Raw genomic sequence first — 25,874 nt, 5'->3', positions numbered from 1 at the left:
TAAATAAGTTAAGGCACTGGGTCATACAAGCTAACAGCTTTTGAAATCAGGCACAGAAAGATTCCCAAACTGATTCGGTAGTAGGCACGATGCACTTTCGAGAAAAATTTGACCGATTTTTAATGGCACGCCTCTGAACTTGACCTCCGTGAAGTTGGCCCCCCCATCAGAAAAGTTTCCTTTGTGCTGCTATCATTTTTAGAGATTTTTTCAATTCTTTTACAGGTCAATCTGAGGTCAAACAGCCCTTCATTTTGATTAAAAATGGCTAAAAATTGTGTCAGTTGTTTGTGCTGCTATAGTTTGAAAGATATTCTGATATTCGAGTGATGATGTCACTCTAAGCCCTTCCGGTATCCTAACTCCCGCGGCTGACGGAGCGTACCAACTCTCTCAATAGAGGGGTGTCCCAACAACTAGCGCACACACAAATGGCACCACTTGGGGTCCATTTTGCAGTATATGCAGGGTTTAAGTTATTAATTTCGAATGGTGACTTTACTCTGAGGCCCTCTGTATTCTAACTCCCGCTGCTGACGGCGCGTACCAACTCTCACAATAACTGAGGGGTGTCCCAACAACTCGCACTAATGAATGGCACCACTTGGGGTCAATTTTGCAGCAAAAGCGGGGTTTCAGATATTAATTTTGAGCGATGACGTCACTCTCAGCCCTTCTGTATCCTAACTCCCGTGGATGACGGAGCGTACCAACTCTCTCAATAAGAAAGGGATGTCCAAACTCACGTGGATGACGGCGCGTACCAACTCTCTCAATAAGAAAGGGATGTCCAAACAACTAGCACACACGAATGGCACCACTTGGGGTCTATTTTGCAGTAAATGCAGGGCTTGAGCTATTAATTTCGAGAGATGACGTCACTCTCAACCCTTCCATATCCTAACTCCCGCAGCTGACGGAGCATACCAACTTTCTCAATAAGAGGAGTGTCCCAAAAACTAGCAAAAACAAATGGCACCACTTTGGGTCAATTTTGTTGTAAAAGCGGGGCTTGAGATATTCGAGTTATGACGTCACTCTGAGCCCTCCCGCGGTTGATGGAACGTACCAACTCTCTCCTTAACAGAGGGGCGTCCCAACTAGTGGCAGAAAAGAATGGCACCACTTCGGGTGCATTTTGTAGTAAATACGAGGCTTGAGATTAATTTTGAGAGATGACGTTACTATCAGCTCTTCCGTATTCAAACTGCCGCGCGGCTGACGGCGCGTACCAACTCTTTCAATAACAGAGGGGTGTCCCAACAACTAGCACACACAAATGGAACCACTTGGGGTTCATTTTTGTAGTAAATGCGGGGCTTGAGATATTAGGGTTCATAGAAATTGGGACATCCCCGTTATTGAGAGAGTTGGTACACTCCGTCAGCCGCGGAAGTTAGCATACAAAAGGGATTCGAGTGATGTCATGACCCAAAATAAATATCTCCATATCTTTATAACTATCATCGCAGCACATTTTTTTACTGCACAAACTAGCATAAACAAATGGCATCACTGCTGGTCCATTCTGCTGTAAATGTGGATCTGTGTGACGTCAGCACTAAAAAATTAAAAATGGAATATCTACAAACCAGCTGCAATCCCCCATTTTGAGCTAAACCTGCTAAACCTGTCAATCGTTTGTGCTGTAAAAATTTGTTTGTGCTACAATGGTTTTGTAGCTATTATGCTTTGAAGTTGTAGTGATGTTGTTACTCAGCCCCCCAATCCCCCCACATCTCCTGCAAAATGGACCTGAAGTGGTGCCATTAGTTTGTGCTCGTTCGTGGGACACCCCTGAATTGAGAGAGTTGGGACGCTCTATTAGCTATTAGCTCTATTAGCAGTTAAGATACAGATGGGCTCTGAGTGACGTCATGAAAATGAACATTTTTACTGCACAAACGTAGCACAAACAAATGGCACCACTTGGGGTCCATTTTGCATTAAACACAGGGCTTGAGATATTAATTTCAAGTGATGACATCACTAAGCCCTTCCGTATCCTAACTTCGGTGGATGACTGAGCGTACCAACTCTCAATAACGGAGGGGTGTCCCAACAGCTAGCACCAACGAATGGCACCACTTGGCAGCAAGCAATGTCGTCACTCTAAGTTTGTGTGTGCTAGTTGTTGGGACACCCCTCTGTTATTTAGAGAGTTGGTATGCTCCGTCAGCTGTGCGGGGGTTTGAATACGGAAGGGCTGAGACTGACGTCATCACTCGAAATTAATATTTCAAGCCCCACATTTACAGCAAAATGGACCTGAAGAGATGCCATTCGTTGGTGCTAGTTGTTGGAACACCCCTGTAATTTAGGCAAGTTGGTACACTCTATCAGCTGCGGGAGTTTGAATACGGAAGGGCTGAGAGTGACATCATCACTCAAAATTAATATCTTCAGCCCTGCATTTACTGCAAAAAGGACCTGAAGTGGTGCCATTTGTTGGTGCTAGATGTTGGAACACCCATCTGTTATTGAGAGTTGGTACGCTCCGTGAGCCGCGCAGGATTTTGAATACGGTAGGGCTGAGCGTGACGTCGTCACTCAAAATTAGTATCTCAAGCTCCGCATTTACTGCAAAATGGATCCCATGCGGTGCTATTCGTTAGCGCTAGTTGTTGGAACACCCCTGTAATTTAAGAGAGTTGGTACACTCTATCAGCTGCGGGAGTTTGAATACGGAAGGGCTGAGAGTGACAGTATCACTCAAAATTACTATCTTAAGCCCCGCATTTACTGCGAAATGGAACCGAAGTTGTGCCATTCATTTGTGCTAGATGTTGGGACACCCCTATGTTAATCAGAGAATTGGTTTGCTCTGTCAGAAGCAGGAGTTATGATACCGATGGGCTAAGAGTGACGTCATCAATCGAAATTAATATCTTAAACCCTGCATTTACTGCAAAATGGACCTGAAGTGGTGCCATTTGTTGGTGCTAGATGTTGGAACACCCCTCTGTTAATGAGAGAGTTGGTATTCTCCGTCAGCTGCGGAGTTAGGATACGGAAGGGCTGAGAGTGACATCACTCAAAATTAATATATCTAGCGACGAATTTACTGCAAAATGGACATGAAGTTGAGCCATTCATTTGTGCTAGATGTTGGGACAGCCCTCTGTTAATAAGAGTTGGTACGCTCTGTGAGCTGCGGCAGTTAGGATACAGAAGGGCTGCGAGTGACGTCATGACTTGAAACGAAAATCTCCATATCTATAAAACGAGAGCAGCAAAAATGAAACTTTTCAAAGCGCAAACGAACGGTACCCCTTCGTGTCAATTTTACAGTAAATGGGAGGTTTTGTGACATCACCACTACAAATTTAAAGCATAATTTCGACAAAACCTTTACAGCACAAACAACAATTGACACAATTTTTAGCTGGATTAGATCCAAATTGGGATGGGGGGGGGGCTGTTTGACCTCAGACTGGCCTATAAAATAATTGTAAATCACAAAGGAAACTTTTGATGGCACAAACAAATGACGTCATTTTCATATAAATTTCATCTGATGGGGCGATGACAAGGGGGGGGGTGGGTGGGGGCGCAACTTCACCGAGTTATAAACTTGGCTAGTTAGGAAAACATACAAAGCACAAAGAAAACAAAGGAGGCATTAACAAATGACCAGTATACAAATTTTTTGCCGTAAAGATGGACAAAGGGGGTTTGTTTTGATATGAAGGGGACTAAAAACAGACCTTTGTGAAGTTGGCCCTGCCCATCAGATACAAATTTGTACAAAAAAGATGTCGTTTGTGCTGCTATGGTTTTTGAGATATGTACAATTCTTTTAAAGGTCAACCATTTTGATCTAAACCGGCTACAATTGGTTGTCAACTGTTTGTGCTGTAAAAAGTTTCGTTTGAGCTGCTACGGCTTTGCAGTTATTACAGATAATAATAGTAATAATAATAACCTCCGCCGTAGATGAGGAGCTGCGTGATGTCATCACTATGAATTTTTAACTACATTTGCATCTGATGGGGGGCCAAAAAAGAGGCATAATTTTGAGTTTATCAATTATCTAATGATTAGTTAATGTATCTTTGGTATGTGGCACTTGCTGTCCGCCCAAATCCTTTCCCGAGGCACATGCCGGCACACATACGGAATAAGTAATGAAGCCCCCCCCCCCCCCCCCCCCTCACCCCTCCTTCAAAAAAAAAAAAAAAAATGTGGAACTAAGAAGCCATTCATCATGTGACTTCTGGCTCTTTGCCGATCAGTGATGCATGTTGCTCCATTCCTCTTCTTGATGCTCTTTTATGCTTTCGCCCAGACTGAAATTAAAAAGAGAATAATGATTACTTGAGGAAAGAGTGATGATTCACATTATAGTAATAAAAATAATAATAATACGAGAAATGTGATGACGTGAAATATTAGTGGGATGAATCACATTCTCTAAATCATGGGCGTCAAACATACCCCCTGTTGATTTCGGGGCATTTACAGGTCACTTCCTGTTTGAGTTGGGAGTTGCTGCACATTCGTTTGGCTGTTGAATGCCCCCAAATCAACAGGAAGTGAGACGATAATATCAACAGGAAATGACCTTGAAATGGCCCCAAATCACTAGGAAGTGACCCGATATCAACAGGAAGTGGGCCAAAACGCCCCAAAGTCAACAGGAAGTAACCCGATATGGACAGGAAGTGAACCAGGAATGCGTGAAACTCAACAAGAAGTGACCCTGAAATGCCCCAAAATCGATAGGGAGTGACCCGATATCAACTAGAAGTGACCCAAAATGCCCCCAAGTCAAAAGGACGTAACCTGACATGGACAGGAAGTGAACCAGGAATGCCCGAAAATCAACAGGATATGACCCTGAAATGCCCCAAATCAATAAGTAGTGACACAATAACACCAGGAAGTGATCTCAAAATGCCTTCAAATCAACAGGAAGTGACCCAGTATCACCTGGAAGTGATCTCGAAATACCCCCAAATCAACAGGAAGTGACCTGATATCAACAGGAAGTGAGTGAAATGCCCCAAAGTCAACAGGAAGCAACCCGATATGGATAAGAAGTAAACCAGGATTGCCCCCAGATCAATAGGAAGTGGCCCGATATAACAGTGAGACAAAATGCCCCCAAATCAACAGGAAGTCTACCCGGAATGCCCCAAATCTACAGGAAGTGAAACAATGTCAACAGGAAGTGACCGAGAAATGCCTCCAAAACAATAGGAAGTTACCCAAAATACCCCCCAAATCAAAAGGAAGTGACCCAGAAATGTCCCCAAAATCAACAGGAAGTGACTGAAAATCAACAGCAAATGAGCTGAAATGCCCCCAAGCTAAACTCATTGGTTGCCATTGACCGCCATAGACGTCCAATCTGTTGGAAGTGGGATGGTGGCATTTGCTGGCATCCCTCCCACCTCAAACAACTTGGACGCTACGTGTGATGAAATGAATTTACAGCAGAATGAAAATAGCTAGTTTTTCTGTTTATTAGTTGTTTTACAGAATATTGTAGAATTCCGATTTTCGGGGGATTTGCAGGTCACTTTCTGTTCATTTTAGGTACTTTACAAGTCACTTCCTGTTGAGTTTGAGTCACTGCCTTGTAATTTGGCGTGATTCCCAGTACACTTCCTGTTCTGTAACCCAAAATCATCACAAAGTGACCTATAAATGCCCCAAAATCAACAGGAAATGACTGGGAAGTATTTTCTGTCAAAAACAACACTGTATGCGATACTCACTGATAATGATGACCACAATGATCAGTAGGACAGCTATCAGGATAGCCCACATCTGTAGGCAAAGAACATGCAAGAACAGATATATTTTTCCGTTCACATCTAATCCTTTTTAAGACGCATCATCTAAAACAGTACCTTGCAGTTCTTCCACCAGTACTTCCTCTTCAACTTTGCCGCACTGGTCTCAAACTGCGACGCGCCGGCTTGGAGCGCATCTGCTCGGTCGTCCAGTTCCGATAATTTCTGGTCACGCTCCAGCACTTTGTCCACATTCACGCGCATGATATCCACCACCTGCTCACAGACACAGATGTTGACTCATTGATTCGCTGCTTAGTGCTACCTAAAGTATAGTGATCGGCCGAGTTCCATTCTTAGGCATAATCTGAATTTCCGCGTAGGTCGGAATTAACCCTAGATATTAGGGGTGTAACGGTACACAAAAATCTCTGTTCGATACGTACCTCGGTTTTGAGGTCACAGTTTGGTTCATTTTCGGTACAGTAAGAAAACAAAATGCAAAATACAAATGTGCTAGTTGTTTATTACACACTTTTGTGCTTTCAACAATAGGAACATTAGCCTACACAAAGCTAGAATTCTGCTCAAAAAGTAGCGGGTATTTAAAGATAATCCGACAACAATTTGCCTTTTAGACCCCGCATATTGGTCAGCTTTCTTACTGAAAGAAAGAAGAAAAAAGAAGTCCTGTGCTAAAGAGAAAAGCAATCCCAATGAAAAAGATTTTAACATGTATTTTACAAATGAAATGCCTCAATGAATCATTTTTTTCCCTTATGAATGGTTTTCAAAAGCTTTATTGGTGGATTTTCTCAAGTTAAAGTGCCAGGCAGAAATGAATAAATTTAATTGTGTAAGCAGGATCTGTGTATTATTCTTATTATTTAATTACAGGTGTTTTAGCTCATTTCAATTTAAGTGATTTAAATGGGCTATTATTTATTTTATGTGTTTATATTTTACAAATATGATGTAGTATTCATTTACATTGTATATTTTATGTTGTCTAACTTTAGTTCCTATGTGAATATTAGTTCTTACTTGTTTTGTTGTGGTAGGAGGGTTTTGTATTGAACACGGGGCCGTGTTGGTTATAATTATAGCAGAGAAGACAGCAGTAAATCAACAAAGACAAGTCAACTGTGCCCCGATCTACCACTCAAGAGATCTGATGGATTCAAAAAGTGGGTTACGATTGCATATTAGTTTGAAAATCGACCGGATTCACCGTATTTTTACACAAGTGACTTCCGGTCTGCCCGATCCTAGCTACCGGTAGTAGTATTGACGCAGGAGGGTCGCGTCTCGCGTCAAATAATAAACTCTGACGTTCTTTTCGCGTGCGTCGCGTTGAGCCACTTCTGGGACGCATCTAACACGCGGCCGCACTGCGACTGGTGTGCATTGGCTGATTGACTTTAACACCCGTGTTTTCACTGCGTTGTCGCGGCGGCCACGTTGTCGCGTCGTTGACGTTTCTGGGTTATACTGTCCTACCGTGGCAAGGCAAGGCAAGGCAAGGCAAATTTATTTATATAGCACAATTCAACACAAGGCAATTCAAAGTGCTTTACATCACATGAAGACCATAAAAATCACATTTAAATCAACACAACGTAAAAACCAAGACAAAAGATCGCATTTAATCACAGAATAAAAATAAATAAATAAAAATAAAACAAAAATAAAAATAAAGCAAAAACTACTACTACTAATAATCATTGAAATCAGCACCGTGTTGGTCCTCATTATAGTAGAGAAGACGGAGTAAATATAATCTACACAAAGAAACTGTAACCCGATCGACTCACAGCCTCAAAAAGTAAGGGTTACATAACGTCAAAAACTTCGGTACACCTCGGTTCCGAACAGAGCACCATGTACCGAAACGGTTCAATACAAATACATGTACCGTTACACCCTGACAAAATAGCTATCCAAAAAAAATATATATTATACATTGCAAGACAAAAGTACTGGCACCCCTGCAATTCTGTCAGATAATGCTCAATTTCTCCCGGAAAATGATTTCAACAACAAATGCTTTGGTCGTAATATCTTCATTGATTTTGCTTGCAATGAAAAAACACAAAAGAGAATGGGAAAAAAATTAAAACGTCATTTTACACAAAACTCCAAAAATGGGACGGACAAAAGTATTGGCACTCTCAGCCTAATACTTGGTAGCACAACCTTTAGACAAAATAATTGCGAACAACCGCCTCTGGTATCCATCAATGAGATTCTTACAATGCCCGACTGGAATTTTAGACCATTCTTCTTTGGCCAACTCCTCCAGTTCTCTGAGATTTGAAGGGTGCCATTTTCAGATCTCTCCACAGGTGTTCTATGGGATTCAGGTCTGGACTCAATGCTGGCCTTTGTCCCAAACCATTTTCTAGTGCTTTTTGAAGTGTGTTTTGGGTCATTGTGGAAGATCGTGCACCCCTAATTACTACCAAAACATCTCTAATTGCAATCATTTTCTGGGAGAACTTGAGTATTATCTGACAGAATTGCAGGGGTGCCAATACTTTTGGCCACCACTGTAATTATGAGGGTTTTATTGCAGTGTTATGCGGCGCTAGAGCTGGGAATCTTTAGGTACCTAACGATTCGATTACGATTACGATTCAGAGGCTCCGATTCAATTATAAAACGATTATTGATGCACCCCCTCCCTCCTTTTTATTTATTTATTTATTTTTTTAAAAATGTTTTGTACATTAGTTCCAAAATTGTTCAAAAATACTCTCAGGCTAAACCAAACTACTATTTCAGTATCAAGTTAACATATAGCAGTAAACAAATATACAAAAATAACAGTAAATAAAAAACTCCAGTCCCCATTCTGTATCAGCAGCTTTAAACTACATTCAATTAATTTAATGTTGTGAATCAACCGTTAAAGTTGTTAAAATTGCTCCCGTTATTCCATAATTTCCCTTTTGTCTACTTTCGACATGTGAAAGTTTTAAAACTATTTTGAAGATAGATTCAAGACAATATTTTACCAACTTAGGAGTATTTTAGATAAAAAGTTAATTTGGTTTGCTTGGAAGGTTCGCTACAAGAGCCTTGCAGGGAAGTGTACTGCTTTAAGATGGCGGCATTTACTAACGCTCGCATCTAGCTTTTTTTGTAGGTGTGCTGCTAACGCTACCGAATCACTTTTGCATCTAGTCCTATATAAATGATATCTACCGTAACATTATGTGGATGTACTTTGTAACAGCTTTTCGGCAGCAGTCAGGTACTTTGTTGTTTTTTATCTCATGGCATGAGTTGAGCGAGAGCCGTGAGTTGAGCATTGGCATTACCCGAGGGGACGGGTAATGAGAAGCATGATGTTTAGCTACTCTCGCTCCGTTCTTGCTCATTGCGTTCCGAAGACCGCGCGGCGCGCTGAGTGTGTTGTACTTCCGCTTTACTTGGCATATTTCAATAATCGGAATTTGGATGTTTGTGAATCGTTCTCGAATCTTCCATGGCCGAATCACGAATAATCTAAGAATCGGAAATTTTGCACACCTCTATGCGGCGCTGTCAAATAGTGTTGCCTATTAACCTGAATAAATCAACAAATAAGCCACAGGATTCAAAATGTCCGAAAATTACGGTATGACATGGTAAAACTATTTTTAGAAGTAATTTTTTCTGAAAAAATGGCTCTGGTCAATGCCTTGGTCATGTCTGCGTTCACAGTAGGCCTTACTGGTTGAACTTTTGCGAGACGGCAACATTAACAGGCAATAATCACAAATGTCATAATATCAGTTTGTAGTAGCAAACATTGGACAAGTGTCAGAGCACACGCACACACACACGTTCCACTGATCCACAAACCCTACTACTGCCACTCCCCTCAGACGGAGAAGGAGAGTGCAGAGGAGTGTGCAGGCATTACATAACCACGGACAGTGATTATATAACCCTCCAGCAACCAATCGGAGCCCGTGAGGAACTGCTTAAAGTTGACGTTCCGCCCCGGGCTAATTTCAGTTAAAAAACAGGGAAGATGACTTTGTCATGACTTTTCACAGACATATTGCATCTGATTACTATTCTTAAATATGTAAATTGTGTTTGCGGGAAAAACATTTCTGAAAGTGGCGATACACAATAGCAACGGCGAGGGGTTACGTAATTCCCCGTTCCAGACGTGTCAAGAAACAGTGAGTCATACGGCACCCGAGAACAGTGAGAGGGAGGGGCAATCAATAGAGGATCTGTACTGACGTCACTTTGCCCAAACACAAACAAAACCAGTCGAGAGAAAATTGCCAACTTTCCTGAGGAAGAGGAAGAACGATATGTACATTTGCAACTGGCCTAAAATGATGTTAATTCAGTGCATGGACAGTTGGATGTGTGCAGTAAATACCATAATTTTCGCACTGTAAGGCACACCTGACTATCAGCCGCCACCCACCAAATGTGACATGAAAATGGCATTTGTTCATAGATAAGCCGCAGCTGTCGTGACTGTATTATGGGTTATTTACACCAAAAGATATTAACCGGTAACACTTTATTTGACAGCAGCTTCATATGACTACCATATGTCTAAATGAACCACCATGAACTTTGAACCAATTGGCTGCAAAGCTTCATTGATTCAAGAAGCTTCATGTTGCCATCACGGCTCCCTTGGGGGAGACAGTCAATCTCAGCTGCCACTTGCTGTCAATACTGTTGTTGTCCAACATGCCTCCTAGCATGCATTGCAGCGCTACAGATGTAAATAACAATCAAAATTCATGTTCTGTGCTAATTATGGCATCAGTTACTGTTCCAGTTGTTTCATTAATTGCTAGTTATGGTATTTGCAAACACTTTATTTGACAGTGGCGCCATAAGACTCTCATTAGACAATCATAATTATGACATGACACTGCCATGAGCATTGATGAATGCTTTTAACAGATGTCATTTAGTGTTATCCGCCAAATTATCTCACTTTTGAATTAGGGCTGTCCCAAACGACAAATTTTCTCCCGATTAGTCAGTCGACTATTTTTACGATCAGTCGGCTAATCTAATAATATATATAATTTTTTGTTTTTTTTTTACTAAGATAGCAATTAAATTTTTCTTGACGCTTATCATTTCATAAAAACATTTTGGAACATTTTAATTATTTATTAAAGTACAAATAAACACGTAAATAACAATAATAAATCACAAATAAACAATGAGTTCAAACGCTGATTAGGGATGGGAATTGATAGGATTTTTACGATTCCGATTCCATTATCGATATTGCTTAACGATTCGATTCTTTATCGATTCTCTTATCGATTCTAATTTGGGGAAAAAGAACAAATGTTTTGATTGGCATCGAGTTTAATCAGAAGTCACAACCTTACAAACTCGCAACGAGGTCAAAAGAGGCCCAAAGCCTCAATATTAACTGTGGCAATAAGTGGCAAATGCACAACAATGTGTAACATTTTACTGAAACATTTTTCTAATAGAAAAAAAAAAATATGAAAATGAATGAATTAGGGCTGCAGCTATCGAATATTTTAGTAATCGAGTAATCGACTGAAAATTCTATCGATTAATCGAGTAATCGGATAAAACAAATATATTTTTAGGTGAAGAGCAATTATAAATATGCATGAGAAAACAAGACATTTCATCTAATCTTGAACCATTTTCAGTCAATCAATGTCTTTATTTTCGATGTATATTGTAGCTAGAATAAAAAAAAAAAAGACTAATTCACTGCTTTCACTCAAAAAACTTTTAGATCTTATTTAAAAAAAAAAAAAAATATATATATATATATATTACCTAAAAAGGCCGTTACGCTTGATAACACACATCACTTAAAAGTCAGGATTTTTTCCCACGTGTTTCAATTGAATTTCTCTTTGTGTCAAGCCATTTTTAAGTTCTAGTTAAGTTTTAAGTTAGTCTAAACTGTAAGTCCTGATAGGATTTTGAGTTTTTGCAGTGTTTAAAATAAATGTATGATACAGGCTGTACTGGAGCACATTAGGGACCAGTGCTACTTGGTGTTTTATCCAGCAATGACTACTGAGCTAAAATTGATAGTTAGCATGATTAAGTTTTCATTTTACACCCTCATCACTCCACAATGCTATGTTATGTTAAAGCCTGTATGTAAGACACGTTAGCCACGCAACGACAGTGGTCATAATTAATTGAAACCTAGTCCTCCGCAGGGCTAACTTTACGTGAGCTAGTAGCGACAGTAACGTTAATCTTATTTATTAGCGCTTAGCGCTCTTTATTAGCGCTTAGCGCTGTACTGCTTTAAGATGGTGGCTGTTTAACCCTTTAAGGTCTGGGCCTATTTTGTCTGATTTTGCATGCCTTTGAAGTTGCCTTTATATTTCAAAGAATGAATTGTTTACGATGGCCTGGTTTGGTCCCTTTTTTTGTGACACCTTGAACTTCATGTCCAAACTGTTGTTTCCGTCACTGACCAATTATAAATCATCATTTTGGGCCCAAAAAGACCAAAAATTCCACAATCGTTTTGTCAAATTTTTAAATTTTGATGTCCAATTGACAACCAAACATGCGTAACGAACCGTTTTGAAACTTTGTAATATTTATTCAACATGTTAGGATGAACATTCAACCAAAAAAAATTTAGAATAAATAGTCTTATATTTGACAATTCAACATAAACAACAGGTATAGCATAGGCGTTTTTTGCCTTTATACATGCTCTAGTCAAAACAGGTTATATACAGCAGACCGAACAGTGAAAAAATATATACCATCTAACACAAAAAGTGTTTAGAGGCCATCTCTTTATGAGTTTAGGTATTGCGGCCCATCACCTGATGAAAACTATGTACACACAATCAAGCTTCTTGAACACACATTTATATACACAAATTGAGAAGACTGATTGTGGGAAAAAATGTATATATATATATATATATATAACATTGGGGGAAAAAAAGTATTTTCAAAAATATTTACAATAAACAAGCAAAATTTTTTTCAGGCATGCCACTCCGAAAAGCAGTTTCGTCCTGGAATTCGAAACAGGGCGACATCACACAGCCCACACTTCCATGGGGTGTCGGTCCTCTTTCCACCCTTCCATTTTCATTTCACTTTACTTTCATTGTCACTATAAATGTACATGAAAAAAAGTCAGTATTTATGAAAATAATAAAGTATAAAATAAAAATATATACAGCAATAAATAATAATGGAAATCTATATGTATGACAATAGAAAGAATACCATAGCTGAATATGTGCTACATCCCTAATCTTCATATAGAAAGAAGATCGCCACAATTATAAATTCCTGCCTTGGATACACACATTCACGTACGACTTTGATCTGATATGCACATTTTATTATTATATACACAAACACACACTTATATTGCATCAAAATTAACTTTGTCATGCAATATCAAAAGAAACTTTTTCCAGCCTAAAAAAAAAAAAAGTGAGTTTGCTTACCTCTGCTCGTCGATGGCGTCACCCACGTGTTCAAATCCGTCACTATCTTCACTCGAGGACTCTTCCGAAGAAGACGATGATGACGAATTTGGACCATCCTCTTCCTCAAGTTGATCAAATAGCACAATTGCTTGCGCTAAATTTAGTTTTCCGTTCATTCTCAAAGTCACACAAAGTCGCTGCTCGATCCAAACGGCCGTCGGCTCGCCACCTCGCTGCTTCAGAACACTCCTCCCTCTCGTTCGGTGGAACCTCGCATGGCAGTTATATTTATTTAAAAAACGCATTTTGTGCTTCCACTGTGACTTCGAAAGGGTTCGTTTGATTTGTGGTTTTTTCATGGAGCTTCCGTTTTGAAAAAGGACAAGAAATGATGGAAATATAGACACAAACAAATGATCCATGCAGCGTTTTAATGTTTTTTTGAGAGGACAATAAAACTATAAAACTTAAATGACAATATCTCACGTTTTAATTGGTCGATTGACTTCAAATAATAACGAGAGTAAACCGCAACTTCCGCACTTTAAAACGAGACCAACCAACGGCATGTGGGTGACGTATTTAAAACGTGAGGGCGCTTCAAAGACGACGTGCGCTGAGGACGCGCCGGCGCGTCCTTCGACTCTCAAGGGTTAATAACGCTGCCCGGACGCGGCCGAGTCTGTCATTGCGCATCTAGTTCAACATATATGTGATCTTTATGAGACGCATCAGACGCTAGCTGTTACCAACTTAGCATCGTGCGGGCTAGTATTTGGCAACGTCGGCGTCGTTTGTGGCGGCTGTCAGCTGCAGTAAGTTTTTTTTCCCCCCTTCTTCCTCTCCGCACGGGACAGCGCGTTGTCCAGCATTAAAAGTAGTCCGAGCAAAACGTGATGCTTAGAGCTGTCAAAATAAACGATTACTCGAGGTGAATAAAATTACTAGGATCAGTTTTTAAACTCGAGTTACTCGAGCTGCTCGAGTACTCGTTTCAGCTCTAGAATGAATGAATGAATATTGGCATATAGGTCGTTGTTCTGCTGTTGGCAATATGTGTTAAAGCAGGGGTCCCCAAACTTTTTCCTGTGAGGGCCACAAAACTTTTAACTGATGAGGGGACGGGGTCAGTTTCAACAGAACACAGAAAAAGTGTGACGATTGCAGGAGTGCCGAAATGTAAAAAATTATTGCTTTTCAGAAAGCCGCAATCAAATAACCCTTTCTGGATTCTTAACAGAACAAAAGTAAATAAATTAAAAATATAATAATAAAAATAAATAATAACACTATTAATCAAATAGATAATAACCAAATAACACTCTCTGAGTTCTTCACAGAAAAAGGCCAGAAAATAAATAACACTATTAAGAAAAAAAAAAAACATTCAAAATGCTCTCTGGTATTGTTCAGGCACCGGACCAAATGTGGGGGCGGGCCGTATTTGGCCCGCGGGCCGTAGTTTGGGGACCTCTGTTAAAGTGTATTATTTACCAGTATATTGAAATGCATGCCTTCTAGTTTTTATGGCGCTTTCACGCTCAAGTGGGGGTGCCCTTGCGCTTCCTCACGCGAAGAAGAACGCGTTCACGTGAAGAAGAGCGCGCTTACACGTGAGGAAGATATGCCGTATCCAAGCGAGTGAGAGAGTTAGTGAAAGAGCGGAAACACTGCTACGAGCCTACGTTCTTTTTTAATGTTTGTAAAATATCTACAGAGGCAACGCCTGTATGTATCGTCTTTTGTGTTGTTGTTGTGTGCTTCCACTCGCGAACGGACACTTAAATCCAGCTGTGTGGTAGTTTGAACGATGTGCTAATGCTAGTGAACGCGTGCTAACCGTTTAGCTGTATTAGCAGCTAATCATCGCTGATTTACGTTGATGCAAACCTGTTTGTTATTGGGGACGAAATTGATTTGTTTCATTTCTATTTTTAGTTTCACTCTTCAAGTGATGGTTGAATAAAGTCAGCAAATTATACCAACGTCTTCTGTATCCTATTGCCAGCATGCAAAGTTTTGTTACTGTTCTAGAGGCCGTGTTTTTCCTTCACTGAGTTATAAACCTTAGAATGGCATTTAAAAAATGTTATCATTTTACAGTGTTATGTTTACAAGTTCTTGAGAGGCCTTTTGGTTTTTGATAGGCTTGCTGTTCTATAATTGCCAAGTTTAAAAAATTGTTTCATGGACCAAGACGACAAAAGTCTCCTCTCCTGTAGGGCTCGAGCTGAAACGAATACTCGAGCAACTCGAGTAGCTCGAGTTTAAAAACTGATCCGAGTAATTTTATTCACCTCGAGGAATCGTTTAATTTTGCCAGCTCTTAGCATCTCGTTTTACCCGGACTACTTTTAATGCAGGACGACGCACTGACGTCACATGCGTAGAGGAAGAAGCAATAATAATAATTTAAAAAAAAAACTTACTGCAGCCGACAGCCGCTACAGACTACGCCGACGTTGCTAAAAACTACGCCCGCATGATGCTAGTGTGGAAGCAGGTAGTGTCCAATGCGTCTCATAGATATCGCATGTATTTAGAACTAGATGCGAAATGACAGACTCGGCCGCGTCTGGGCGTTAGTAAACAGCCGCCATCTTTAAGCAGTGGACTTCTCAGCGCTAATAAATATAACGTTACTGTCACTCGCACACGTAACGTTAGCCCTTTGGAGGGCTAGGTTTCTATTGATTATGACCACTGTCGATGCGTGGCAAACATGTCTTACATACAGGCTTTATTTAATCTGTAAAAACAGCGCTGTAAAGTGATGAGGGTGTAAAATTAAAACATAATAATGCTAACTTGCTGAAAAAAACAAGTAGCACTGGTCCCTAATGTGCTCCAATACAGCAGGTATCATACATTTATTTTGAACACTGCAAAAACTCAAAATCCTATCAGTACTTACAAGCAGTGCAATGGTTTGCGTTTCAAACCCGAACCGTACAGTTCGCCCTGTACGGTTCAATATGCCTTTATGAACCGCGCCTTTTCGGTTTTGAAATTTATTCCGATCGCTTGTGGAATGAATTGGTCGAGCTCTGTGTGCCTGTGTGTGTGACGTGAAGCACAGCTGTGGAGAAATTCCCGCCCCGCAAATAAATGTCCGATCGCTGTCAAGCACCTGTGTAATAGAAGCCGAGTAACGCCCTCTCTCGCTTACGAGCGAAGTGAAAGTGAAACAAGAAAGACAACAAAAAGCTATGGCGAGCGGAGGAGTGGAGAGACCGAATTTTGAGGAAGCACCTGCTTCTTTCAAATCTGCGGTGTGGCAACATTTCGGTTTCCCCGTAGACTACAATGCGGAGGGAGAGAAAATATTGAAAAAAAAATAATTAAACAATTGGCAAGCATTGCTCAGTGCTTGTTCTCTATGCTAATGGCAACACTTACAGTGCCCTCCATAATTATTGGCACCCCTGGTTAAGATGTGTTTTTTAGCTTCGAATATATATATTTTTAAATTCTAATAATATGGGACCTTAATGGAAAAAAAGAGAAAAATCCAACCTTCAATACAAGTGCATTTATTCAGTGGGGGGAAAAAAATCCCACATAAAGAAATAATTATTTGACATCAAATAATGTGTGTCACAATTATTAGCACCACTGGTGTTAATACTTAGTACAACCCCCTTTTGCCAACAAAACAAGGTCTGGGGACTGAGATGGCCATGGGAGGAGCTTGATTTTGTGTCTGGTGAACCATTTCTGTGTAGATTTGGCCATATGTTAAGGGTCATTGTCTTGCTGAAAGACCCAGTGACGACCCATTTTCAGCTTTCGGGCAGAGGGCAACAGATTTTGATTTCAAATGTCCTGGTATTTCAAAGCATTCATGATGCCATGCACCCTAACAAGGTTCTCAGGGCCTTTGGAAGCGAAACAGCCCCACAGCATCACTGACCCACCCCCATACTTCACAGTGGGTATGAGGTGCTTTTCAGCATGCGCATCTTTTGTGGCACGCCAGACCCACTTAGAGTGTTTGTTGCCAAAAAGCTAAATCTTGGTCTCATCTGACCAAAGCACACGGTCCCAGTTGAAGCCCCAATACCGCTTGGTGAACTCCAGACATTTGCGTTTATGATTGTGAGTGAGGAAAGGTTTTCTCCGTGCATGCCTCCCAAACAGCTTGGCGTATAGACAGCGCCTCATACCCACTGTGAAGTATGGGGGTGGGTCAGTGATGCTGTGGGGCTGTTTCGGTTCCAAAGGCCCTGAGAACCTTGTTAGGGTACATGGCATCATGAACGCTTTGAAATACCAGGACATTTGAAATCAAAATATTTTGCCCTCTGCCCGAAAGCTGAAGATGGGTCATCACTGGGTCTTTCAGCAAGACAATGACCCTAAACATATGGCCAAATCTACACAGACACAAAATCAAGCTCCTCCCATGGCCATCTCAGTCCCCAGACCTTGTTTTGTTGGCAAAAGGGGGTTGTACAAAGTATTAACACCAGGGGTGCTAATAATTGTGACACACATTATTTGATGTCAAATATTTTTTTCTTTATGTGGGATTTTTGCCCCACTGAATAAATGCACTTGTATTGAAGGTAGGATTTTTCTGTTTTTTCCATTAAAGTCCCATATTATTTGAATTAAAAAAAATATTAGAAGCTAAAAAACACATAATTATTATAAATCCAATTATTATGGCGGGCACTGTATATTATTGGTTATCGTATCCGTATCGGCCTTGAGGAGCAGGAAGTTATCGATATCGGTTTCAAAAATTGGATATCGTGCACTCCTAAAAAATACCTAACATTAATATTATAGTACTATATATAATAGTATTATAATAATTATTCATTGCCAATCAGATTTTTCATAAAGGGTGTCATTTTAAAGCTATTCTTAGTGTAGAATCTGAATTCTGAAGTATGTGGGACTAACTCCAGAAATCGTTACTTATATGACAAACATGACATGCTTTTATTTTGAAATGTTCACCGGATGTACGTTCGCTAAACAGTTAATTTAAGCTTTACAATCTGCAAAAAAAAAACACTTCTTGTCATTGCATGTGGTGTCAGTAATAAAAAAAAAATCATTTGCAAATGCTGTTAACCAGTGATTTTTCATCTTTGAAGTTTCACCTTTTAACGGCAAGTTTGTGTTTTGGAGAAGACTGACAATGTTTTATCGCAGGCTAAAGTAGGTCGTCTTTTTTTCCCCATTAGTCTCAATGTAGCAATGCTAACGTACAGCGTTTAATATAGATGTGTTTCCTTATTTTGTATGTCTGAACTGTAATTCTACGGCGTGTTGATTGACCAATAAACATCTGTGAAATGAACTACAGTCTCATATGTCATCAGCATGCACGCGCAAATGTATGCGGCCATGAAAATGACCGCCCTCATTTTTATTTACCGTGTGATAAATGGACTCATTGCATATCGCGACAGGCTTAGCAACTTCAATAAAACATGTAATTAGTTAGTTAGATGGACTCACGATCTGTCTCCTGTCTTCTTCCAAAATTACAACTGGGTGACAGCGCTTTAGGTGTTTATTCAAGGCTGACGTGCAGCCAAGAAGAGACGGGACACCCGCCTTTGTTTTGTTGAAATAAGTCAAAGTTTTGGCCACTCTGGTGTGCTTTTTGGGCTTTGTGCCGCTTTCCCCGCTTGCATACCAAGTGTCCGACATCAAACCCCCTTCCCCTTAAAAACGTTCTCCTCGGATCTACACAATTCACATAGGTCACCCCTTTTTGACTTCAAAACGGCGAATTTCGTCGAAAGGTGAGAGATTTTCATGCCTGTGAAACATCTGATGATCTCACTTTTGAATGGATGTAAAAGACCAGAGTTGGACATAAATGAAGTTCGTAACATAATTTGCCGGATGACACTTAATGACATCTCTCATAAGCATTCAGTAATGCCCATGACAATGTCATGTCATTATGACGGTCTTAAGACAGTCTTATGACGCCGCTGTCAAATATAGTGTTACCAAATACCATGACAAGCAATTAATGAAACAAATGGAACAGTAACTGAAGAAATAATTAGCAAAGAGCGAGATACGCTAATTTTTTGAGCTAGGGATTTTTGTTTTTTCTTGACTTTTTTGCCAAAATCGTCAATATTAAAACAATAAAAGGCTACTTCAGTTGTGTGTAATGAATCTAAAATATATGAAAGTCTAATGTTTATCAGTACATTACAGAAAATAATTTATCACAATATACACATTTTTTAGAAGGACTAGTATGATGCAGAAATCAGCCTCTTTGCAAGCAATGATGTCATGTCATATATTTAGACTTTCATAATATAGAAAGGAATAAAAGCTGCTGTTACTATACCTCATCAACCTGGGCTTGGGTCTGTTGCAGACGCTTGTTGCTTGACCCTGCGCCGGACCCTTCTGGAACTGAGCCTGACCTGAAAAAACATGAGATTTCATGTTCATTTCCGTACATCAGGGTTCGTTCAACTTTTTCATGTCAAATTCAAGCACTTTTTATGGACTTTGAAGTCCAATTTTCCAGTTTTTCAGTACCTTTTAGAGCCTGTCATAATAACAAATTTTAGTAGTTGATTAGGTTCTGGTCCCCATTAACCGCGAAAAAGGAGGGATTACTGCATAACTGCACCAAACGCAATTTTCTTTGCATTTTGATGTTTTTAGGAGGTTTGACAACCTACCCACAACACACACACACCTCAAAATAATTCTGGTTCCGTGGCGACCTTTATGTAAGGAAGTTCCGGCAAGAAATTCGAACAATTGTTACACATAATTTGGCCTGAAACGATGGAGAGTCGGAGACCTAGTGGCTATATGAAAGTTATGATACAGTTTAACGCACGGAAGCTAACAGTTAGGTGCTCAAGGATGAACTGGAGTGCATGTTGGAGGGCAAAAAAGTACATATATTTTGAAATAGCCACAAAATACGTTCAAGTAAATGATAAAAGTGACTCAGCTCAATTGAAAAACAGCTCCAGCTAGCATAAAACGAACTTTTGTGGAAGCATTTTCTGCTAGTAGCACTTGTTGCATGCTAGCAGCTAAGTTTGGGGCGTATGCTACGTCCCATTTTTCGCCCAACTACCAAATCAAGATTTCAACACTTGTTTCTACCCAACAATAAAATCACTAGCAAATGCACGCACATATTAAAAATCGTTAAAACTTACATGATGAGGTGAAAGTTGCCTAATATTCACCGGATGTTTTCTTTTTTCGAGCGAGTTCCAACTCGTAACAATTTCAAGCTGCGTTGGAGTTGTACTGGGAAGTTGGAGCTTCCCACTTTCGAGCCGTTAAAAAAAAACACACACACACTACTATAGAGTCGGCTGAACTCTAAAACTAAATTTGAAAACCTGTTAGCCTGTCTGACGTACACAAATCACTATCGCTGTTGTTTGTAAATTGATAAGTAAGCAAAACTTTGATTTTCCTTGAGTGAAACGACGGAGATGTGTGGCTTGGCTTTGATTACTTTTGTCTACTTCAGTCGGTAACTATTGTACAACCAACGTTAGTAATGCGTGCTTTCTACATTGCTATTAGCATGAATAACCGTACGTCATGATATAAGTGACGTTTAAGTAACATAAAATAAATTTAAGAGGATTTCGGCAGAGAACGACGCTGTTTTTTCTTTTTTGAATATATTTTTACGGGAAGTACATGAATGCAACACGACTCAAACGTCATACTTCCGCGAACAATGAAGCATTGAAAGCGCTTTATAAAAGGATTAGCAATAGCTCATTTTGCTAAGTAGGCTAAATTTGAACGTTAAATGCTAATATTGTGGGTTAAATAACTCAAAATGATGTCTTCGTCTTCATGGTGCGAGGTCATTTTTATTATTATTATTTTTAACTACAATAGTCATTTGCCTAATAAATGGTTAAAAATGGTCTTTCCTTTTTGAATCAACGTAATAAACTAAAAAAATTAACTACTTGTAAATTTTAACTCAAAGTGATGTTTTTCAGAGATTCATTTTATGTAGTTTTCAATTGAAGTCAAGCAAATATTAGATGAATGATAATTGAAATCACATGATTTCAACTTATGACTTTCATCGTCAAAAATTCATCGGAAAAATACAGTGTGTTGATAGAAAACTTGGTAGAAAATAGACAATTATAATTAGATTGTAATTAGGTTTCTATTACCTGTTGTAAATGGCCTCTAAACGTTTAGTCATGAGCAAATCCCTTGCGTCTCCATATTTTTTATATTTAAATCAACTATGGATACCAGACAACATTAGTTTCGACAGTTCCAAAAATCCAATCCTTAAAATTGGACATGATTTTTTGACGTACTGATGGCTATAATAACAGTTGTATAAATTTCCAAAACCATTTGGATCCACTAAAATTGAAGTCCAGTATTGTTTTGTTCCCTGTGAGTCGTGGATTTATAGACGATTCTCCCACCTACAGGTCAAAGATGAAACTGCTCAGCATTTCCCCAGATTATTTAGGACGCGTTGCCTTCAAAAGTCACCAAATACGGCTCTTGCAAGTGAATAGTTGAGATAAAAATGTATTTTGTTATAAATATCATTACATATGTTAAGAATTACCTTGCGTTTTATCTACCCGAAACTAATTTGGCTTTGGACATATTCAGACTTTTCATTCAGATGCTTTTGTTAAAGAAAAAAAAAAAAGAAAGAAAGAAACATTAGCTATTTCTTATAACATCATTTTTCTAATGCACCCAAAATCCGAAAAAAGTAACCGAGCTAGCCAGGAGTCGAACCTAGAATCTTCTGATCCGTAGTCAGACGCGTTATCCATTGCGCCACTAGCCCGTTGAAACTGGTATGTGCGTCACATCATTATATGGCACGCTCAACGTCATGACAGTCGTCAACCCCAACACGGTCGCCAGGCTGAGGCTCCTCGCCATGATCACAGGCAAGAAGGAACACAAGGACACGGCCCGACATCCTGGATATGTTCCAGAGGACAAGGGAGAGCTAGAGACGGGTCGGCGGTCCTCAAGCGGCCATCTCTCCCCATGGCCCACATGGCGTGCTTGTGAATGTTGCTGTGGGACTCCCTGATGTGCAGGAAGCACAAGAGCACCTGCTGGGAGTTTCCTGTCGGTCCCTCTTTAACTGTTTTGGTGCGAACTTCTCCAATGATGTGACTTCAGAAGCGAGGAAGAACAATGCCTTGGAGTGGCCGATCGGCAGGAAATGGAGCAGAGTCGAGGAGGGCAGAAAGGAGACGGCGAAGAAAGACGAGGCTCACATCCTGGTAACACCACATCGATTATTTGCACTGCCTGAATTATAGGACTATCTCATACGCATTTTATATTTATGTTTATTTAGATTTCATACTTTATACTTGCAAGTCACTTTTGAGATTTTAACTTATCTTATCCTGCACTGTAAAGGGAGATGCTCCACATTTTCATTGTATAACTGTATAATGACAATAAAGGGCTATTCTATTCTATAATAAGTTGTGATTGTATATAGAATTTATTAATAATCTATTTACATTTTCATTGTGCAACTGTATAATGTGTGCAGCTTATATGATAAGAGTTCATTTGTTTTCCCCTCAAAATAACTCAAATTATATAGCCATTAATATCTAAACCCCTGGCAAAAAAAGTGAGTACACCCCTTAGTGAAAGTTGTCAATATCAACATTAGGGCGGCAGCTATCGATTATTTTAGTAGTCGATTAATCGATGAACCATTAGTTCGAATAATCGAGTAATCGGATAAGGAACATTTAAAATTAAATTACCTGAGCTTAGCCTCAAACGGTGTCAAAAAAAATAAATGAGGATCTATGTAGAACAATTGGTTAACTTACACAGCAAACGTCCGCTAGTTTAAATGCTATAAAATGCTAACTTTTTTACAATGCTCTTAACAAATGGTTTGGACACATATTCCCACAAAAAATAGGCTAAATATATCTAAACTATTAAAAAAAAACATTAGCTCAACAACAACAAAAAAACATGTTGGTCTTAACAGGGAACACCTGGATTCAGCCCTGTGAAATGAGGCAGACTAGAAGGCAATGTATCCACCCAAATCAATAAAACTAAATGCAAACACTTTCAATATAAACCATTAAAACGCCACTTAAATTAAACGAATACTCGAAGCAGCAAAATTTAATTCGAATGTTTTTTTCTAATCGAATACTCGAGTTAATTGATTAATCGTTGCAGCACTAATTAACATACAGTACATGTCAGCTGTCAATATTTTGTGTGGCCACCACGATTATCTAGAACTGCCTTTACTCTAATGGGCTTGGAGTTGACCAGAGCTTCACAGGTTATTTGGGACTTTGCGCACCTCCACCTTCCGCTTGAGGATCCCTCAAAGATGTTCTATTGGGTTCAAGTCTGGAGACATGCTTGGCCAGTCCATCAGCCTCTTCAGTAAAGCAGTGGTCATCTTGGAGGTGTGTTTGGGGTCATTGTCATGCTGGAACACTGCCCTGCGATCCAATTTCTGGAGGGAGGGGATCATGCTCTGCTGCAGTATTTCACAGTACATGTTGGAGTTCATGTTTCCCTCAATGGAATGTAACTCTCCAACATCTGCAGCACTCATGCAGCCCTAAACCATGACATTCCCACCACCATGCTTGACAGTAGGCATGACACACTTATCTCTGTACTCCTCACCTGGTCGCCGCCACACATGCTTGAGACCATCGGAACCAAACAAATTCATCTTCGTCTCATCAGAATATAGGACATTGTTCCAGTAATCCATGTGCTTTGTTGACATGTCTTCAGCAAACTGTTTGGAGGCTTTCTTGTGTACCGTCTTCAGAAGAGGCTTCCTCCTTTGGTGACAGCCATGTTCACCAATTTGATGTATGGTCTGAGCGCTAACAGGCTGACCCCCCACCTCTTCAATCTCTGCAGCAATGCTGACAGCACTCCTGCGACGATCTTTCAAAGAAAGCATTTGGATGTGACGCTCAGCACGTGCCCTCAGCTTCTTTGGACGACCAACCGAGGTGTGTTCTGAGTGGACCCTGCTCTTTTAAAATGCTGGGTGATCTTAGCCACTGTGCTGCAGCTCAGTTTGAGGGTTTTGGCAATCTTCTTGTAGCTTTGGCCATCTTCATGTAGTACATGAGCACTCTTTTAAGATCCTCAAAAAGTTCTTTGCCATGCGGTGCCATGTTGGAACTTTCAGTGACCAGTATGAGAGAGTGAAAGAGCTGCACTACCAATTTGAACACAATTGCTTCGTAAGGACACCTGGACCTAGTAACTCTAATGTGTCACGTGACATTTTGGAGGGAAAATGACAAGCTGTACTCAATTTGCACATTTAGGGATGTAGTTTCTATTGGGTGTACTAACTTTTGTTGCCAGGGGTTTCGATATTAATGGCTATATTTTGAGCTACTTTGAGGGGAAAATAAATTAACTCTATTATAGAAGCTGCACACAGACTACTTTTCTTTGTGTCAAAGTGTCATTTTGTTAGTGTTGTCCCATGAAAAGATATACTTAAATATCTGCAGAAATTCGAGGGATGTACTCACTTTTCTGATACACTGTACTTACACATTACCTCTGGGGTAAACTTAATATAAAAAAGGACTGATTACAAAACACTACTGATCATTGTTCTATTTAAAACAACAGGTCAGTAGCCAAACTCAAGCAAGTAAAAGAAAAACACTTTTCAACACCGCTATAAGAACATTAACTTTGATTGTGGTTAGACTCACTACGTCTACAAACTTTTTAAAAAATACACTAACAACCCGAAGTACTTTTAAAAACAACAGGCTAGTAGCATAACTAGAGTAATGGACAGTCACGTGTTGGAACATCAAAAACATTGAATTGGGTTTATTTTACTACATTTAGCTTCTTAAAAAGTACAAAAACACTGATTATTTTTTAAAATAACAAGTAATAGCCTTAACTTTGAAAGAAACTCACCGTTTTTTCAATTATTTCGTTGTAGGCCGTCCGTCTGAAAATTGCAATCCATTCTTGTCTAGTTAATTCTGTTCTCTCTTCCGAAGCCGTCCGAAGCGGTCGGATGATTTACGACACAACTCGTCTCGCCATTGGCTGCCACTTTGAGTAACACGCAACACTATTGGCGGTCATTTCAACATGGCACGCTATTGGCTGTCATGCCAAAGAAATGGGAGAACGCTATTGGCTGCTATTCCAAGAAGAGGCGCTGCCATTTCAAGAAATGGGAGAACGTTATTGGCTGCCATGCCAAGCAATGGGGCTGCCATTCCAAGAAATGGGAGCACGTTATTAGCTAGCGTTCCCAAAAATAAACCTCGACTATTACTTGCTCGCGACATTAACATTGTGCTGCGCATTTATATTGTAACGTTGATAAAAGTCAACAGTCGTCAAAGTCTGTGTAGCGTTCTCGCCCATTTCTTTGAATGGCAGCCAATAGCATTGCGAGTTACGCCCAGTGGCAGTAAACGGCGATTGCAATGGCAATTTGTCGATAACTTCCAGAAAGTGGGTTCGATTCCCGGTGGTGAAAAAGGCTAATAATTCGCTGGGAGGAAGATATCAGAATATATCAAGTTTTTATGCCAAAGAATATTTGATCATAAAGTTCAGAAATGCTGTGGGAACGAAAAAATTTATTATTAATTTATTTTTCATATTGGGTCACTTCTTGTTGATTTTGGGG

General features: G+C 39.8%; 2 protein-coding genes and 1 non-coding gene across 3 annotated transcripts in view; 1 reads left to right on the top strand and 2 right to left on the bottom strand.

The window, feature by feature from the left end:
• Positions 1 to 4,139: 4,139 nt before the first annotated feature.
• On the bottom strand, positions 4,140 to 20,831 carry vamp3 (vesicle-associated membrane protein 3 (cellubrevin)). The gene is made up of 5 exons (XM_057846631.1): positions 20,362 to 20,831; positions 19,524 to 19,602; positions 5,859 to 6,017; positions 5,724 to 5,775; positions 4,140 to 4,289 (listed from the first exon to the last, which is right to left on the bottom strand). Coding segments are annotated over exons 1-5 (309 nt in total). The 5' UTR covers positions 20,364 to 20,831; the 3' UTR covers positions 4,140 to 4,272.
• ccdc3b (coiled-coil domain containing 3b) overlaps positions 19,533 to 25,874 on the top strand; it is a 35,348-nt gene continuing 29,006 nt past the window's right edge. The window contains exon 1 of the mRNA XM_057846630.1: positions 19,533 to 19,644. The gene's annotated coding sequence lies outside the window, so the exon portion shown is untranslated. The remainder of the gene's footprint in view (positions 19,645 to 25,874) is intronic.
• trnar-acg (transfer RNA arginine (anticodon ACG)) lies at positions 21,932 to 22,004 on the bottom strand. Its single transcript has one exon. It is a non-coding gene; the product is annotated as a tRNA-Arg (tRNA).

The sequence above is a fragment of the Corythoichthys intestinalis genome, chromosome 9 (assembly GCF_030265065.1).
Source record: "Corythoichthys intestinalis isolate RoL2023-P3 chromosome 9, ASM3026506v1, whole genome shotgun sequence".
NCBI classification, from domain to species: Eukaryota; Metazoa; Chordata; class Actinopteri; order Syngnathiformes; family Syngnathidae; genus Corythoichthys; species Corythoichthys intestinalis.
The sequence above is the reverse complement of the archived record's forward strand: the minus strand, read 5'-3'. Positions and strand labels throughout refer to the sequence as shown.